The sequence below is a fragment of the Micrasema longulum genome, unplaced genomic scaffold (genome assembly GCF_059751315.1).
Source record: "Micrasema longulum isolate JH-2025_06_02 unplaced genomic scaffold, ASM5975131v1 h1tg000214l, whole genome shotgun sequence".
NCBI lineage: Eukaryota > Metazoa > Arthropoda > Insecta > Trichoptera > Brachycentridae > Micrasema > Micrasema longulum.
Window position 1 is genome coordinate 26,243 of NW_028277419.1, and position 19,188 is coordinate 45,430.

Below are 19,188 nucleotides of genomic sequence, written 5' to 3' on the forward strand. Positions count from 1 at the left end.
TATTAAAAACTACGTCTCGTAATCTTCAGAATCACCCTCCCCCTCCCACCCTTATTGTAACATTGTCGTTTGTCAATGTCGGGAAATTCTATGAAGTCGCATTTATCAAGAGTGATTAAGAAATATTCTAGTAAATTCATAATCGCGTTTTAGTATTGTCTTCATTATTTTACAATAAAAATAGTTGTTATATTCAAAATGCACTAAAAACATTAAATTCAAATTTTCCGTTTTCAGGGTTCAAAGGATATCAACATGAATATAATGATTTCAATTCACATAACTATCATGAAATTTTTTACTCTGTTTTTTAGCACGATCAAGAAAACGTAGGATTTTATGCATGTAAGCTCCTACCTAATTGTAGTTGAAAGCTGAAAACTATGTTGATGTTGATGCGTGTTTATTCCATGTTGAATAAATAAGGTAACAGAACTACGAGTACGTTAACGTTTTTCGTTAGTTAGTAACTGTCTAAGTATTGAACGACTGCCTGAGCTTGTCCGAACTGGTTTACTAAAGATGCTTCTATTTATAAATAATTATTGTCTAGAGTTCACTTTACATGAGGTAATGTACTGATTCCGTGTTTTTCAGCGATTTTATATCCGCTCATATCAGCAGTTTGTTGGTTGTTATTTGAATGTTTTGACAATCTATTGTTTGCATTCAGAAAATATATGATTCATCTTGAAGTCTCACACTTAAAGTCAAACGAATTATGGAAAAATTCTGCGCATAGTTGAATAGCTATGTATCATGATAGATGGAATAAAAATAGATGTGATGGGTGCAAAAGCCTAATTAGGGCCAATTCCAAGACTATGATCCTCTAGACTACAAGTATGATGTTTATCACAAGAAGTTTTATAGTTGACATATGTAAATTGTTTATTGACTATAAAATTATATTGAACATGAAAACAAACTAACTATCGTGTCATTTTCCTATAGACGTGGGTAGTGAGGAAAGATCGCCACATCAATCTCTCTTTGCACGTACAACCCGCTTTCTCTATATTCGCATATTTTCTAATGCGCGCACGACGATTATTTCTACTATTGACTTGTCTATCTAAAAGCATTAGTTGAATTCGGTCATGCCATGTTTTAAAAGGTCTACCTTATTTTTTTTAATTCATCATCATTTGCATCGTAAATCCTCTTAGCCGTTCATTCGCTCTACATGTCCAAACAAACACAGTATTCTTTTCTTGATTTTGTCGATAATGTTTGTCATTATATATTATGTACGAAAGCCAAAAGTCCATGATTACGAATAGAGCGATATGTATTCTGTTCTTTGCAATTGCAGGGCAATCAAATAATTCTTTCAAGACAAACGAAATAGTGTTGTTAGTGTAGCATCACGTCTGGCCACGGTGAAAGTCTGTTAGCGAATAGAGGCAAGTAAAAAAAATACCTTTGAATTGAAATTACATCGACTAACTAACTTTGTATACGCTTGTGGCGTTTAGTTATAAGTCATTGATTGAATTTAGACATTTGATCTGTTAAAATATATATCGTGCTTCCACTGTATATAAATATACATAAACATTACACATTACCTTCCTCTTGTCCTTAGAGGCAGTGTAGAGGACCCAGGCTATGTACAGCAGCATAATAAGGGCTGGAACCAGAAGGCTAGCCAATACCGGAACGCGCCGAACCCAGGCATGGTAGATGGCCAAACACACTAAAGATATGCCCACTACGATGGCAACATATCGTCCAGTTCGTCTCCTCTCCTCCTAAAGAAAAAAAACAAAATATTATTTGCTGAAACATGACACCATACTGAGAGCATAAAGAGCTCTATGTGCTCAAAAAAGGTTTTTTGATTTTCGTGGTCCATTGGACTACAATTGTGTTAATATGGTCACCCCACTAAAATAGACCAGGGTCCATTTCAGACGATCCGATTGTAAAAAATCCACACGGAACGATAAAACTACATAGAGGGGATTGATTTTCATTGTTTATAATTTGTTTTTTTTATTTTTTCAGTGGCAGAAACACGCATTAAAAAGTACGCCATAAGACGGAACAATCTTCACTTAATTTTCTTTTTCAGAATTTTTACGAATTAATACCTTAATTTGTATTTTAAAATTACTTTTTACCGTTAATGCATGTGTTCAATTTTACCTTTATAATTTATATTTTAAAATATAAACATGCATTTTTATTTTGGACCTTTTTACCTATTTTATATTTTTGGTATTTTAATTAAGTTAAATATTTATTTAATAATTTAAATAAAACATTAATTTGGTTTAAATTACAAACTGAGATAAACGTTCATGTTAAATTTTCCGAGATACTAGATTAAACTTGCGAATATTCGTTATTAATCGCCTTCTGATTCTGCCACTATAGTTGCATCTTCAGCGTAGCATGTGATGTTAATGAGCTTATCTCCCGTAGTCCTAGATTAACTTTAAAAATCCTTTTTATATAATTATTTTGTTTGTGCAAGAATCTTTTTTTGGCTGATGTATTTAGTTATAAACTAAACTTTGTTGTTTTAAATATCTGCTTTTAAAAAAAACTTTGATATTATTAAAGTCCCGAATTGAGTCGTTGTAACTCCTGGAAACGTAATTCGTCTGTATTATACTCTTTAAAATACTTTGTATTGAGTATATGATTTATAAATCAATTTAAAAAGCTTTTTTATCATTTTTTGTTGATGTACTGTGTGGTAATAAAAGAAATAATTTTGATGTTTACATAACTTTTTAAATAATTATATTTGAAAAATCGAACGGAATCATGATAGTTATAATGCATTTATTTCAACCAATTTAGTTAGGACAGATGGTGTTGTGGCCAGCGGCTTAATTTACGCGATAGTTGTTCCCGGTCAGGAAAGGATAAATTAAATCGATCCATTGACTGCAAATTTAATTTAACTTAAATTAAATATTAAGTTAATCCTTCACTCAGAGATGGCGGAATTGTTTTCCGTCCAGTCGATAATGGAGGCGTGATTCGCGATCGATGAGGCATCTTGTGGTTGTTTTTCGAAAACGCGTGGAGACAGCTTTTGGTTCGCGCTCTGACTTGTGTTTACCTAGACAGGCTTCTTCTTGAATATCTTTATCGCTGCATTGTGCTAATCCAACGCAAAAAAAACACCCCAGTAAAGTACTCGGCAAAATAAAGATCATCGCATACGCCATAGAATATTCTTAGGTCAGTTTTCTTTAAAAAAAAATTGACTGGCAATAATTTTCTTATGTTGAACTGCTGGCATATGAACAACTAAACGCATTGCTTTAAAAAAGTATAATAAGTTAAAGGTGCTATTAACAAGCGTCAAAGCTTATTATACAGATGAATTAATATATTTTTTTTAATTCAGGTACGATAAAAATAAAGTACAACCAAAAAAATTAAAGCCAGGACAAAAAAAAAACAACGACCTCGATAATCCGTACATAGGTAAAAGTTTAAAAAGTCCCCACCGGTTACGAAATGAAAAATAATAATTTTTAAGCCTTTCAAATGTATGCATTTAGTTTTTTATGTTCAAATGCCTGTCAGTCCATATAATTTATCAAAATTTTTTTGAGTATGTTTAAATGTTTGTACACGGGCTGGATTTTTTTACTAGTTATTTAGATCTAAGTTTGTTGCAACAGAAATAGAAAACATTTTTAAAAAGGCAGGAATAAGTCCTGTAAATGCCTAGACTTCTGTTGCAACAAAATAAGATCTGAAAAACTTCTCATTAATTTCAATCAAGAAAATCTCCATTTATCTTTAACTAATATGAGTGTTGGTACACCGGCTTGTGTTTATAAAATTTTTGTAAACATGTTTATGGTTCCAGGTAGAGCCGAGTAAGCACCTGCAAACCGCTCATCTTCTGTTTACAAACTACTCTTAATACTGTAAACAACCTATTTATACTTTATACATGTGCCAGATATTATACACATTATCTAGAGGAAATCATCTATCAAAAATGTTCATGCATATTTATTTTTATTGGAAGCAGGTAAAGCAGAAATTAGGAATAATTTATTAAAATAAGAGATTACTTATGTTCTTAATAAAAACAGATTATAATCACGTATCCTATCTTAAGTTCGTGGCCTTGGGTGATGATTTGTGGGCTTATATTTGCCTATCATACTTAAAGGAGGCTATCAACCCGGCTCCTGGGAAACTAAGTCAATTCAGTTTTCACTGGAGTAATAGGAAAATATCACATTCTACAAATACCGATAAAAATATATGAAATGGATTAAGAATAATTAATTGCATTTTCAAAATAAATATGAATACTGTGGAAAAATGTTTTCATACATATATGTAAAAAATAAATTTAATTAAAATATGTTGCGAGAAAAGGTTGAAGAGGTTGTTATTTTTTTTATATGGAAGTTGCATTATTTTTTACCTTGTAAGCATATAAGTAATATACAATGTTTATATTTCAAAAGGAGGATTTTTCTGCTATTTTATTACATTATTTTAGCTAAACTGCTGGAATCAGGAAGGATATTTTAATGTAGGCCAATCAGGTACTTCTCAGCATTTGCTCATGTGGAGAGGAAACCACTTAGACTTCTTCAGGATAAGCCGGCCTGTTGACAGTTGTCAGCCGGCCTTCCGTTCCACTAGAAGAGTGTTCGGCATTTTGTTCCCTACTTTAGTTTATTTTATCAATTGCCTGCACTATATTTATCATGTATGATACTACCTCTCGTGTGAGTTCTTTATTACCCATCACCGATGGGATATCTCAAAGATCTTCACCTAAGCTTCTGCATCGCGCCTCCAGCTGTTGTCTTTAAAAGGCCTCGGTTGTTGTGACGTCAAGATTTGTGATAATGTTCTAAACAAATTTCAATGGCCAGGAACAAATAAACATAAATCGTGACGTATTAAAGGCGTGGCCAATGGATTTACCGTTTTTGCGAGAGCTCAAAATTAAAAATTAAAAAATATTTTTCATGCTTCTAATAATTGACAAATATATATTTTTTTACTATAAAGTATTTCATAGACCTTAATTACATTAAAAATGTTTTTCTCTCATATTTCCCTATTCTAACTCATCGCGTCCACGTCGCGGAGGTGAGCACCTTTCACTTCAGTAGTGTTTAGCTGTCTCATTTTAGATAAGGACCCAGTATTGCCAGGTATAACGGGATCCCATGTCCAGAGGTGAAGACCTCAACGGTTGTGACGGCGGAGATAAAGTGCATCAGTAAAGCGGAACAGGCGGAAAGGGCACAAATCTTCTCTCAGGCCACCCGGACCGGACATACTTCGGGCCGTGGGATATTGGGAGACAGCGACGTCGGGCAGGACGTTATGTCGAGGATAACAGCGGAGGAACAATAGTCAACGATGGTATCCTAAGCCTCTGTTAGCAAAAAGGGTTACTGTCTTGGCGTCAGTTGGCAACGGGCCGTAATGCAAAAACCTAACAACAAATCTCCTAGTCGGACGTGTAGATTGAGGACTAGGGGGGCTGACCCCAAGTAAATTGAACATACCGCCTTCATCTCTGTTGCATTTTTTTTTTTTTTAATTATAGTATTTTTAGACATCATATTATTTATTAGTTAAGGTATAACTAGTTGTTCAATTATTTTTTTGTACAAATGTCTAAATAAATACCTACATTACAATGGTGCATAAGAAACGGAACTAATAAACCAAATGCAGCGAATTTAGATCATCTGTTATATGAAGATAAGGTAATCATATCTTCGGTTCAGGAACTATTAAAGGAACAATGAAATATTGTAGTTTGAACAGCCTTTAAAAACAATATTTCACGTCCATCCTAAAAGAAATCGAACCCAGGATCTCAAGAAAGTAGGCAAACGCGTCAACCATTATACTACGAGACGGATTGATCTCTACTCGATTTCCTTATTCAAGATTTTTAACCTAAGAGCATCCATTGAGTCGTAAACACTTGTCCAGGTTTCAGGTTCTATTTTACACAGCAAACTGTACTTTTCATCTGTCTGGACACAGTTTTTTTTCCTCCGTGAAATAATAACTATTAATATGTATTAATTACACTTGAAAAAATTATCGGAACAGATAGCAAGACCTTTACTCTTAAAAACGGTTTATAGAGAGGTGCATTTACTGTAATGCTAATGATATATATATTTTTTTGTCATAATTTATTATTCTTTTTTATATCAACTCCTTACTAGGTATCCAACTGGACACAGGTAATGGATACAAAAATCAGTTTCCCATTTTAATTTGAATTAACGCAGATAAATTAGGTAATTTTGAGAATAATGGTAGTCATTTATGTAACAAATTATCGAAAAACTTTGCATTTGATCTTATTTTTCTTACAGTACCCTGCGCACGATTAGTTGCAGATAAGCAGATGATACCATTCGAGGGAATATATTTAAAAATACTAAAAACCTATTAGTAACAACTCTAAGTATATAAAAATATATGGGCAAAATGTTTTAGAAAATATCATTGTACTAACTTTAGGAATTAACATGAATTTGCATACAGCTATAGAGTATCGCAATTAAAAGCTTATTACGGATAATCCAGGAAGTTCTGATATGAAATTAAATTAATTTTAAATCCTCTCACGTATAAATTACACCTTCGTTTCCGTGTTGTATTCGGTTATACAGGCCTACTTTCGCCTTTGAATCGTTTAATTGACAATCATAATTTCATTACTGTTTGTATCTTTATACTCACTACCTTACGTATGCATAATTTGGAGGTATGGATAAGTTAGCCGTTGGCAGAATTACACTAGCCGTTTGTTTTCCAAAAACAAACATTTAAAAAAAAAGTTTAGCCCGGCTGTCTGTCGGCTTGTCGGCAAGTCGGAAAGAGAGAATATTTTGTAAGGAAGTTATGAAAAATACAACACTATGAATAAATGAGGGCATTGGAAGCAAAAATAGCAAACTCCCGTTTTAGTGTTTTCGAGAAAAATAACAAAAATTGCTACACTAATGCCAAAGAGAGTATTTATGTTAGAAATGTTATTTTCACTGAATTTAAACTTTAAGATACTAATAAATTAGCTTTAATAGAAACAATGATTAAAAAACTTTCTTAATATGTGTATGGTACGGCCGTTTTTTAAATTTAAATCTAAAGCCTGTCATTGGTCGAATAAAATGGCTGATGGATATTGGTAGGCTTCCAAACACTATTTTCAAACAATCATAAGTATGATTTCAAACTACATTTGGAACTCAACTCATGATTTTTATAAAAATAATGTTGATTAACTACAGAATTACATCATAACCAAAAAAAAATTTTTAGAGGTTGCTATCTTTGCTTCCAATGCCCGAAAATGATAAAAAAAAAACATTTGAAATTCTTGCAACTGAGGAGATAAAAAAAATGGACCGATTGTATAAAATAAAGTTTATTTAAAGTTAATTCATTGTTATGTTTTAATTAATGTAAATAACAGCAATTTAACGGTAATTTCAAAAGTCAAGTATCTAGGGGACATACTGACTGATGATTGTAGAAATGACGAGGACGAAGAGATACAGGAAAGGGCCATCAATGTCAAGGCCTCTATGCTAGCAAGACGGTTTCTCTAGTGTATAAAATGAATAAAGTGAATAACACTCTTGTTACATCGTATTTGACGTCCATGTATACAGCGAAACTTTGGAATAATTACACGCAAGAGACTGGAATTAATTAAGGGTCGTCGATAACAATACATAGAGGCAAATTATTTGGACTGCCTGGGTACTGCAATGCTTCCGAAACGTTTACAGCTGGACGGGTAAACTCCTTTGCTTCCCTATTTCGCCAAAGAGCCTGGAGCCAATGGGAACGCCTGAAAAGCTTCACAATACGCTTCTCTAAGCCACTGCAGGGTGGATCCATGCACACCTGTTCGAGCAATGGTTGCAAATCCTAAGACCGTCATAAAGACATAATACGAGTATAAGATAGTTAATTTTACTTAATTTTATTTATATTATTTATTTAAAACTTCAAGTACAAAAAATAAATACTTTGGCGGACTTGTTGCTAAAAGCAATATCTTCCAGTCAACCAAAATACAGACTGGTCAAAAGAAGAGATTGGTAAAAATTTTGTACCAAAAAAACATAAATATATATTTCAAAAGATACATACATATCATTTTTTGGTTCGTGTACCTGCACACAAATCTGGATTTTCTCCCAAGACGGGAGTAGGTATATATTTTTATTTATATCCCTACAGAGATAAGGTAGAATTTTTTTCAAATTCAAATTTTTCAAATTCATTGAAAAAAACCTAATTAATCAAAAATAAAAGCTGTTTTTAATTTGAAGATAAGGCTTGCACATATAAACATTAATAAAATTTTAAAAACTACAATAAAAAAAAAGGTGACGAACTAGAGAACTAACTTAGAGTAGAATAAATTATTGAACCACCGTAGTTTTTTTTTATTTCAAGTTGAATTTAATCGTAAAGTTTTTTAGATTTTTTTTTTTAAAGCGTAATATCTTATTTTTTTATTTAAATTTGAGGGAAATTCAGACGTATTTTTATCACAAATGTGTATAACCTCCAACAAATGATTAAAAAAATCATGAAAAAACTCAAAGTTCTGAATGCTTAAAGGTCAAATGTTCGAAATCTTATAATAAAGTATAAAAATTGACAAATCTCCCAAACTATAAAACTTTAGTTAGGGAAAGTAAGATCCAATAATTAGCAAATGACCTCTTCTATGTGTGAATTTGCTATGACGGGTTCAGTTCCAGTCACCTATGTGTATTTTTTTTTTTTACCCATTTTGTCAAAAAATACTGCTTATATTTAACTTAAATGTTACTTTTTCTATGCAACCAGCCTAAACCTACTTCATTTGTGATTGAAATTTCGTATTTTTAACTTTATTATATTATCAATATTCAGTACTTCTTTATATAGAATTTTACTTTTTTAAATGCAACTTCTGTTTTAAGCCATACTTGAGGTCACGGGTTCCATCCTGATATTTTATTTCCACCTTGCTATTTTCTTATTTAAATAATGCAATAAAATAAATAAACAAAAATGGCAAACTGTATGCCTCGGTAAGTTCTGGCACTGTTCCCAATTAAATAGAAGTTGTGTTGACACGAATTCTCTACTGCAGGGGTGGCCAACTTAATCTGACCCAAGATCTATTTTTCACTGTTCAGAGTCCGTGCAATCTACCAATCATTTAATCAGAGTTTAATAATTAACTTTACTTTATATTTAATTGAAACTTTTTCGTCCTAAAACGCATGTTATATGATTAGATTAATTAAATAAATTACGCAATTTTTAAAATTCGTTTACTGTGTGGAAAAACACTGGACAAAATCAAAAACAATTATGAGTAACAACTTAGTGTGAGCATCTTTCACTAGGGTGGCAGTCATGTTTCTAGTTAGAGATTGTCAACTTTAAAAAATCAAACGTATGAGCGTCTATCATGCGAGCAGTGCTTACTTTTCATTTGTTTTGAATATGAAAATGTCGATTCTTATAAATATGCTTCACCAAAACACGAGCGCAATTATTCGGCATATTTTTTAAAACAAGAATTATTTCCGTTGGAAACTAATGTCTAGAAATCTACACCAGAGCCTAACCATGCTTTCAGAAATATAGTCCGTTTGAAACATCTCTGCAATTTTACGGAACGCTTTGCGAGCATCCTTAATATTGTTATAAATTATTATTTAATGGATACCCAACTGATGAATTCGACAGACCGCTTAAATTCTTAGCCGTTTTGCGATCGACCGGCCTAATAGCCGCGATCGACCGGTTGGTCACCGCTGCTCGACTGGATTATTCAGACGAGGTTTAAAATACTTACAGGTCTTTGACAGGCAAACGAAATGCAATGATCTCAAGTTACTAACAAGTGCTTTCGTTTTAATTAAACTGATAGAATAAGAACGAAAGCAAAAAGATAACCGCACATTATGAGTGTGGAAAGTTATCCTTATTGCTTTTTATATTTCTTTTAATAATTGTAAACCTATTATTTAAAAACAACAAGGAAATCATAGTTTGCTAGATAGCCAGCAACCTTACATAATATATTACGAACTTAATATCAAATAACGTTTACATCACGATATAATAAGAAAAACACGCGAATATTCATGTGAAGTTAAAAAAATATTCAAAGCGCACCCGGGCTAATGGCAAACTAACATTCATTCGCAAAACCAAAAGCACAGCTTAAAATTCACTCTCTTGTGCCATTGATGGCGTTTTAAGTTACTTGAGTAGTAGGAATTTAAGTTTTAAATAAATATGTTATTAATATCAAAAATTGAATTTTTACTCACGATATTTGTATCAAAAGTGGACATTCCAAATATTATTTGCCATTAAGTGTCATGGTGGCCATTATTTTGTCATACTTTGACAGTTCAAAATCAACCGCCGTAGTGAGAGTGATTTTGTCATTTTTAGGGCTTAAAGAGAGCGTGTAATGTACATTGCACCACGTTGGGCGCCATTGTCATACTGAGATGCATTGGATATTTGCTACCGCGTCACTGCATCATAAGTGTTACTTGTAAAAATATAATACAAAAATGTATTTCTATGCATCGAACATAAATTCCCTTCATATATTTAAATTATTTCACAAATCACAATGGTTTAGTGAGAAAGTTCTGCGCTACGGGAATTCAAGTACAAAAAAATTTTTTTAGACCCGGAAAAAAAATTAAAAATTAATTGTGTGGTGAAGTTTCACTAAAATGTATAAAATAATTTAAATGATCGACTTTAAAAGACATCTCAAGTTTTCCTAAATCGACTGATGATAGATGTCGTAATAGATTTCCGGTTTCCGGGAAGCCATCCCACCAATCAAGACAACTTACCGAAGAGAAGTTTAGACGTCACTGGCGGAGAAATATAAAAAAAACAAAACATTAAAAAATCGTAGCAATTATAATACGATGCGTAAAAACAGTAACAATAAAAATTTCGTCGTAGTTTGGTAGTCAATTTATTAATTTAAAAAAATCATTGTGTCACTATGATTTCATGAATTTTAATAAATAGTTTTTGCTTTTAAGGCCACATAAATATTTTCAACATGAAAGTAAAAATATTCAGGTACATTGAAAACAATTTTAAGCTTCTGCCATTATAATCGATTACATTTATTCATTTTTGAAGCTTGTATTATTTTAGCACATAAATGATCTCTAAACACATTAGCTTAAAAGCGTTTTATAATTTTCATGAAATAACGTGACATTAAAAAAAGGGTAAAGTATGCAAAATATACTTATAAATTAAATATACACTACACTGAATTTTGTTTATATATTTTCTTTAATAAGTAATTAAACGTATTTTTAAATACCGTATGAACAAACTATGAAAAAAATCGATACTTTATCTCACCAAAAATTATATTCTCGCGATATTTGTAAGAAAATTATATTTTTTATTTAACTTTGGTGGATTTATGTCATTATTATCTATCGCGCAGGTGCGATTTATTTTTAAAATTACCCTTATCAAAATGTTTGAAAAAACGAATCCAGACTTTGGCCTTTTCAAATCCAAGCAACAGAAATAACTGGCAACAATTAATCACCAAAAAAAATTACCTACCTAAGCATCTTTCTTTCCCTAAGCCAAAATACATTTCTCTTTTTTATTAGTTTGCCCTTATTTATTTGCTAGATTTTCTCGCGTTTTCAGATAGACATTTATTTATTTGAAAACATCGCGAATGATTCACGCGTTCGGGTTGTGGTAAATTCCTAAAAAAATATCCAGAATTTTCCGTTGAAATCATTTTCAACGAATGAAGACCTATTTTTACTATTATAATATGGAAGAAGACACGTAGAGTTAACTTTTTTGCAGGGTATTAAGGAATATTTGTTCTATTTAGTATTTTTCATTTATTTATTTAAAAAAAGCAAATTCGTTAGTGAAAAAATAATACATAATTCTTAAAACGGATATGCGGTCTGAATCTTCTTCAAACAAACGTATTTTTTCCCTGGATTATGGCACAAAAGCAATTATTTTTTTCGCACTATGGATATTTCTCATTGGCGAGTCGCATCCTTTTTAATAAATTATATTTCATAAGAGCTAGAATCATGAAAAAGCCCTTAAAAGGGTCTAGTTTTATCTGCCGTCTTAGGACCTACAATATACAAATATGACAAATATTTTTTCAAAAAGCAAAACTTTTAATACAAAAATATTTTTTTCTGATACTCTTTCTTTAAAAAATGAACAAAATCGGTTCAGTTTCGGGGAGCGGACAAAACGCGCACACGAGATTTTGATTTTATCGATTTTAGTTAGGCATAATCAGTTTGAAGTACAGTTACCATTTTCGCACAGTATACGGGTAGGCATCTGCCAGAGAGTGACAGAAAAAAATTAAATACCTGTACATCAAACCGCTCTTTGACCGCATATCCTTTTGATGAACTGTTATTTTATTTTTATTTGTTTATTTATTTATTTATTAACACCTTTTATCAAAATAAAATTTTACGTTCACTTTGCCTAGCTTACAAGGGTACCATACCCCGTTCCAAGCTAGGCAATTACATTTTAATATATGATAATAGTTAACAAATTAATAGAGAGCACAGACAAATAAAATATCAACTTATTCGTATACACATTTTGACATGCACACATGCACATATATACACATATATAAATATATATATATATATATATATGTGTATACACACATATATACACACACATACATACACCCATGCGCATACACATACATACATTCATAAAAACATAGACAATTTATTTATGCGAAACTTCATGGTTGCCATCTATAAATATATTTTTTAAAAAGAATCCTTATTTTATATTTTATTTTCGACATCCAGTAACAATCTCCAATCCGTGGCATGCATCAACTTTTCTGACTCCCTACGACCAATATCATGAAAGAGCGAGGTCAACACCTTCCGCAACTTGACAACACTCCCGTCTTTCCACGATTCTGGCAAAAGGTTATGGACCTTTTTGCCTGCGTAATAGTGTTGTCTCGATGCCAGAACAGTGTTGACCCCTTCACTTAGTATCAGATCCCTATTTGAGTATCTTGTATTATGGTTGAGGTTGACGCTTGGGTAAATGTCTCTATTTGTGTGTGTAACCACTACCGTTCTCAAAATATACTGTTGAATAATATTTCAGTACTCTGAATTCTTTGAAGAGCAAGTCACTTGGATAACGAAATGTTTTATTTAAAATTACTATTTAAAAATCTTACTAATTTTTTTATTTGTGCAAGCAATTTTTTGACTGACAACGATGTCCTCCATTTCCGGGTGGATGTAAAAAACCCTATAATTTTGTTTGTGAAATAAGACCAGAACCCTGGATGACTGTTTTCGAATCAACGGCTACACTCAGGTGAAAATTCGGAAAAAATAAAACGAGTGAAGATATCTGGGTGTTTTTTATTGCACGAAAGATAAAGAGATTACGCTTCATGTGCCAGTCTAGGAACAATAAAATGTCGCATAATCGAACCATCTTTAAAATCAATATTTCACGTCCACCCTGCGAATCGAAACCAGGACTTTAAGCATAATAAGCGAATGCGCCAACCATCAAACCACGATGAGGACTTTTCTCCACTTGATTTAACTTACGATTTTTATCTGAAAGCAGCCATCGAGTCGAAAACGTTCGTCTATGGCTTCGATCACATTGAAAAGTTAACAGAATGGTCTTGAATTATTTAGACATTAATTTTTATTTAAAACATGTTTAATTTCATGTTACTGGAGAAGATCCTTTTAATTTTTATACGAATATTCACATTTTCGTTACAAAAAAAAAAACGAAAATCACTAATAAAATTTATTGCAGCAGAAGAGAATACAAATGTCTGGGCAGTAACAGAGCTTTCAACCTGTCATTGGCTAGTAATAGTGCCCACTTAACACACTGTGTAACATTCACTATCTTGCATTTATTTTCGATTTTCGAAAAATTTACTTTTGTGGACAAAAAGAGCCGAAACCTTTATTTTTGTGGATGAGACTCATCCGGCAGAAATATTTCAGCCCTTTTACTTCAGAAAAGTTGACCGATCGAAGGTTTAAGGAAAAATGGACGTTTAAACAAAGACAGAATGGCGAATGCTACACATCCTCATAAAGTGGCCTCTGAAACCAGCCAATGGCAGGTCGTAAGCCCTGTAAATGCCTGGATTTCCATGTACCGTTTTTAAAAATATTTCACCTCTGCTAAAATAAAGTTCAATCTTAATATCTGAGTAGGAAGTGGAATCCACCTTAGTTTACAGACATTTGGATAAACTCAAAATATTGTTAAAAATATGTTTACTTCCCATTGTGATCAGAGCCCTGGGTTTTGTTTAACTTAACATACAGAACTAAATTAGTAAAAAGAAAGAATAAATTGAAGTGAAACTTCAACTATTAGGATTAATAATGCAAGACGTTATCGCATGAAAACTTAAGCTTAAACATGTCCAGCAAAGTTAATCGCTTTGTTGAAGAAGCGCGGCGGCTGCCAGCGTCATGTTATAATTATAAATAATATAATTATAACATCTCATTTATTTTTTACATCTAGCAATCCTGATGACTGGAGTTTGAATAAGCGAAGTTCTACTGTACTTTGTAAATAAATACCTACCTACCTACCAGTGACGAATGATGATTTTATTTACAGGTAAGCTATAAAAAAATATCATGTATTTGTACCTACATAGGAGATATTTAATATAATGTAAGTAATTTATACTATAAATTGATATTTTTCTGTGGTTCTGTGTGATACAACAACTCTCATCCGTGAAATCAACTCAAACGATAAAAATTCGTGATATATTATATTATATAGATATAATCCATTATTTTAATTTATAATTCATTAAAAAATAAATAATAAATACCACTATGAATTCAGTCGATATTAGGTATTCAACTGATATGTCAATTGGCCGAATTGTTCTAGTAATTAATAGTGCTAAAAACGGCTGAGTAGAGCGCTATATGTTGTGCAATATGACGCATGAAAGTAATTATGGTCTTATGTCAAAAGTACTATCTCAAAGAAAAATAGTCCTTAAGAAATACTGTTTTAAATACTGTTTTCCAAATCAATAATCTTTAAATAATTTGTGTAATCTGCAAGTTTAATCTAGGAGAAAAAACCCGCACTGGGGATAATACATTCAAAATATAGTTTACTTATTTGTATGAAAAAATAAACTGGAATAATCGGCTAGTTTTTTGGCTCACCGCAGGCGCTGGGCGCGCTTTATTAAAATTTATATTTATATTAGGATAAAAATACAAACGGTGGAAATGATTTAAATTGTTTTTCTGCAATTTAAGTTACAATTAAACATTATTATGGTTAGTCAAATATAATGGTAAGCTGTGCATAATCGCTTCTATACACGGTTCGCCCCTGCTACCTACTTCATAAAAAAGCATTGATAGAAACGAGGATTTTAATTACAGACTGGAGATAACAAGAAACGGGAATTCTCATAAATAAAAAAATCTTAAAGTTCCTTTGTACTTTGTGTGCGATTTGAAACAGTTTTTGTTTCAACAGGGCAACGAACAAAGCTCAATTTCAATATATAATAGACTACTTCTTGGCAGCTCATTTTAATCTTCAGCTCAACTTTCTTAACAATTTTTTTATTATCTTTTGAAAATAAAACTATTCTCTGGACCAGTACTTTGAAGGAACTTAATCTGGTTCGAAGGACCACTTTTGTAAAGGTTTCTTCTTACATCGCTATTGCTGTTGCTGTGGATTGTAATGAAAAGGGTTGCTTCTCCGTAGAAATGTATTCTTAAAAGATTAAAGTTTAACAAATTACAACAGGAATGAAGAATACCTCGCTATACTTGTTATTCCTTCTTTATTTTTTCTTTTTTCTCTGCTGCATTGGCATGTTTTTATACTTTTAAACTACTTTTAATTACTTATATTATATATATGTTAATAAAATCAATATATTGCTGCTCTTACTATAATGTGTCATTAATTTTGAAGATGTTTTTTAAATTGACCTAAATTTATTGTCTTATATTTCACTTAAAGATTCTTCTCATTGTTTCATTGAATCCCTTAAAATAAATATGTGTATATTTATGTTTTCCTTTTTTAAAAAAATGTTATTACTATTTTATTTTATTTTTACATCTGACCATGTTTTTCATTCTTTATTTCCATTCTTAATTTTTAATTACTCTTACAAATTTTCTTCATTTTTAATATTATTTCCATTTGTAAATACTCACTACAAACTACAAACTTTGAAATATCTTTTTTTCACTTAAATTTAAATTTTTAAATAACTTTCATTTATGTTTTTCTTTTTCCTTCTCTTTTTTATACTTTCATAACTAACCTTACATATAATTGCTTTTTAATATGGAAACTTCACTGGTCCATTAAAATTAAGTCTAATTGTGTAAAATATTAAACTTTGTAAGTGTACTGTATGTTTCCTGGATAAATTTTTTTTTTTAAATTTTTTTTTAAAAATAAAATAAAAATAAATAAATACCTTGAAGAAGGCATTTACGAGGCTAATGCCCCGTCAATGGCTGGTTTAAGTGACCACTTTTCACACTGTGTAACATTCACTACTTTGCCTATGTTTGAGCATCCATATTCCTTCATTTCTTCTATTTCTTGATTTGAGTGAAGTTAAAGAACTGAAACCTTTATTATTGTGAAGAGATTTCTCTGACTGAATTATTTCACATCCTAAACAACGCCTGAAAACAATTTTTCAATATTTAAACTTCTTCGTGGACCAGTTGCTTATAATACAATATTTGAGTTTGTCCAAATGTTTGTAGACAATAGACTGGATTTCAGCCCCTCGGGAGTCATTATGATTAAAATATAGGCAAAATGGTGAATGTTATACAGTGTGTAAAGTGGCCACTTACACCAGCCACTGACAGGTTATAAGCCCTGTAAATGCCTGGATTCCTTATTCACTATTTTAAGGTATTCTTCATCCCTGTTGTAATTTGTTAATCTTAATTACTCCCGAGGGGGTGAAATCCAGTCTTCTGTCTACAAATATTTGGACAAATTTAAATATTGTATTAAAGTTTACGTCATGCGGAATGCTTGGACCCGCAAAAATAGGTACTGATGGACCAGACTGTTGTTTCGGGAGCTAGGCAAACAAGAAAGAGGCAAGATAAAAAGAAATAGATCCTGTTTTACTGCCTTCATAGCCTTATATACTCTGTAATCAATATATGCATCTAATGCAATGCAAACTACCCACGGAGAAAACAATTTAATAGAGATTCTAAAAGGAAATTTAGAATACTGATTTTTTACAGCGTTCTTTAATTTAACAACTTCTGTGGTGAAACTGTACAGTGGGATTTCCATTTTAGTGTAATTTGTGTCCTGACGAAGATACGAGTACGTTTTGAAACCTGTAGACATAGAAAAGTCAGTATGTGGTTACATACAAATATTTATTAAGATTTATTAAAATGTTTGACGATCAAAACAAAAGTATGTTTATTAAACAATATTTTAAGATTTCACTCCTTAGGGACTAATTAAAATTACAATTTACTGCAAGAGAGAAGGAATAACATTTTTGAGACGGGAATAGAAGTCTAGGCGTTTACAAAGCTTGTTCATTAGCTGGTTTAAAAGCCGCTTTACACACTGTATACCATTCACCATTCTGTCTCTATTTAAAAAAAAATGGATCTTTTAGCCCGTTCCAATATATGATAGTAAAGCAAAGTATTATTTACATGCACAGTTTTTCAGGGCCATACCGCAAAACTTAAGAAGAACATTTTTTACGATGTTTTTTTTTAAAAATGGAATTTTTACCATTTGACCGACGCGACGAAGCGATACGCACCAGACGCGGACTATGTAAGCGGCTGGGTAAGGGTTTGTGGAAGGGATGCTAGTCTAAGATATTAAGGTTTTTATCTACATTCAAATTATAGTACTGAATATTTTTCATTTAAAAAAATTGTTATTGAAAAAAATTTGTGGATTTAAAAAAAAATTACTACGAAGAATTTTCCTCTGAAGTTTCGCGGTCTGGCCCTAAAACATGCTGTATATCTTCTGTTCTAGCAAACCCAATTTTATGAGTAAGAACGTGCTTTTAGGGGGCCTTTTGATAACACTTAAACGATGGTACTTTTTATATTTGAAGTGCGCCATTATTCCTCAACATTTCCTCAATAACTCTTGATTATCCGTTTTTATACTAAAAAGAAATAAAAAAGCGTACTTAACCTCTTCATGCGTTTTTACCTGTTGCCATTTTTCCACAAATCCGATACTTTTATCCGCTATCCCAATTTATCCTACGGCCTAGTCACATACATTTGTCTCAGTCAATCGTCAAACGTTTGTCGGATGTGCAGAAGGGTTAGGCAGACAGCTTTAGGACGGCTGCACAATAGACGGAAGCGAATGGAAATAGAATGTTCTAGTCGCAAATCTTACGACAATCGGTAACGCGATATGTTCAACGATTTAACACAGTGCCAGTTTATATATTATTATGACAATATGTTAACTCCACATGCAATGAAGTTATCTTGACTCTTGACTTTGGAATGACATAATTATCGTGTGGTGAAAATTAATATATTATCTACTACAACTACTACCATTACGCCATTTCCTCGTAGGGGTAGGCAGAGAGCACGTCTATCCTGGCATACATTTCTAGCTTCTTCTACATTCACACACCTTGTCATGCATACCCTTCGGTTCTGCCTGCTTTTGACATGACTAGACTTAAGATTTTGATTTATCTGATCATACCACGTCTTCCTTGGTTGTCCTTATCTCACATTACCATTCATTTTCACCATATATACTATTTTACCATTCTTTTGTCATCCATTCGTTCTACATGACCAAACCATCTCAGAGACTTTTATTTCATCATCGATTTACGCTCGACAGCCCTGGGTGAGCCTTGGCTGAATCCAGGAGTCTCCTCAACTCTTGCCGGTCTGCTGCCCTTCCTCTCCAGTTCCTTACTTCCAACATTGTCATATCTGCGCTGATGCAGTCCATCCATCGCATTTTGAGCCTTCCTGGTCTTCGTCGGCCTTGTGGCACAGAGAGAGTTAGGCGTTCTATTGGGTTTTTGTCGTCCAT

At 32.1% G+C, this 19,188-nt stretch overlaps 1 protein-coding gene across 1 annotated transcript in view; it reads right to left on the reverse strand.

Moving 5' to 3' along the window:
* The window catches only part of LOC148283650 (uncharacterized), a 45,623-nt gene that overhangs the window by 18,627 nt on the left and 7,808 nt on the right, over window positions 1-19,188 (reverse strand). Inside the window, exon 2 of the mRNA XM_088243469.1 lies at window positions 1,572-1,754. Coding sequence (XP_088099595.1) covers window positions 1,572-1,754 — 183 coding nt within the window. The remainder of the gene's footprint in view (window positions 1-1,571; window positions 1,755-19,188) is intronic.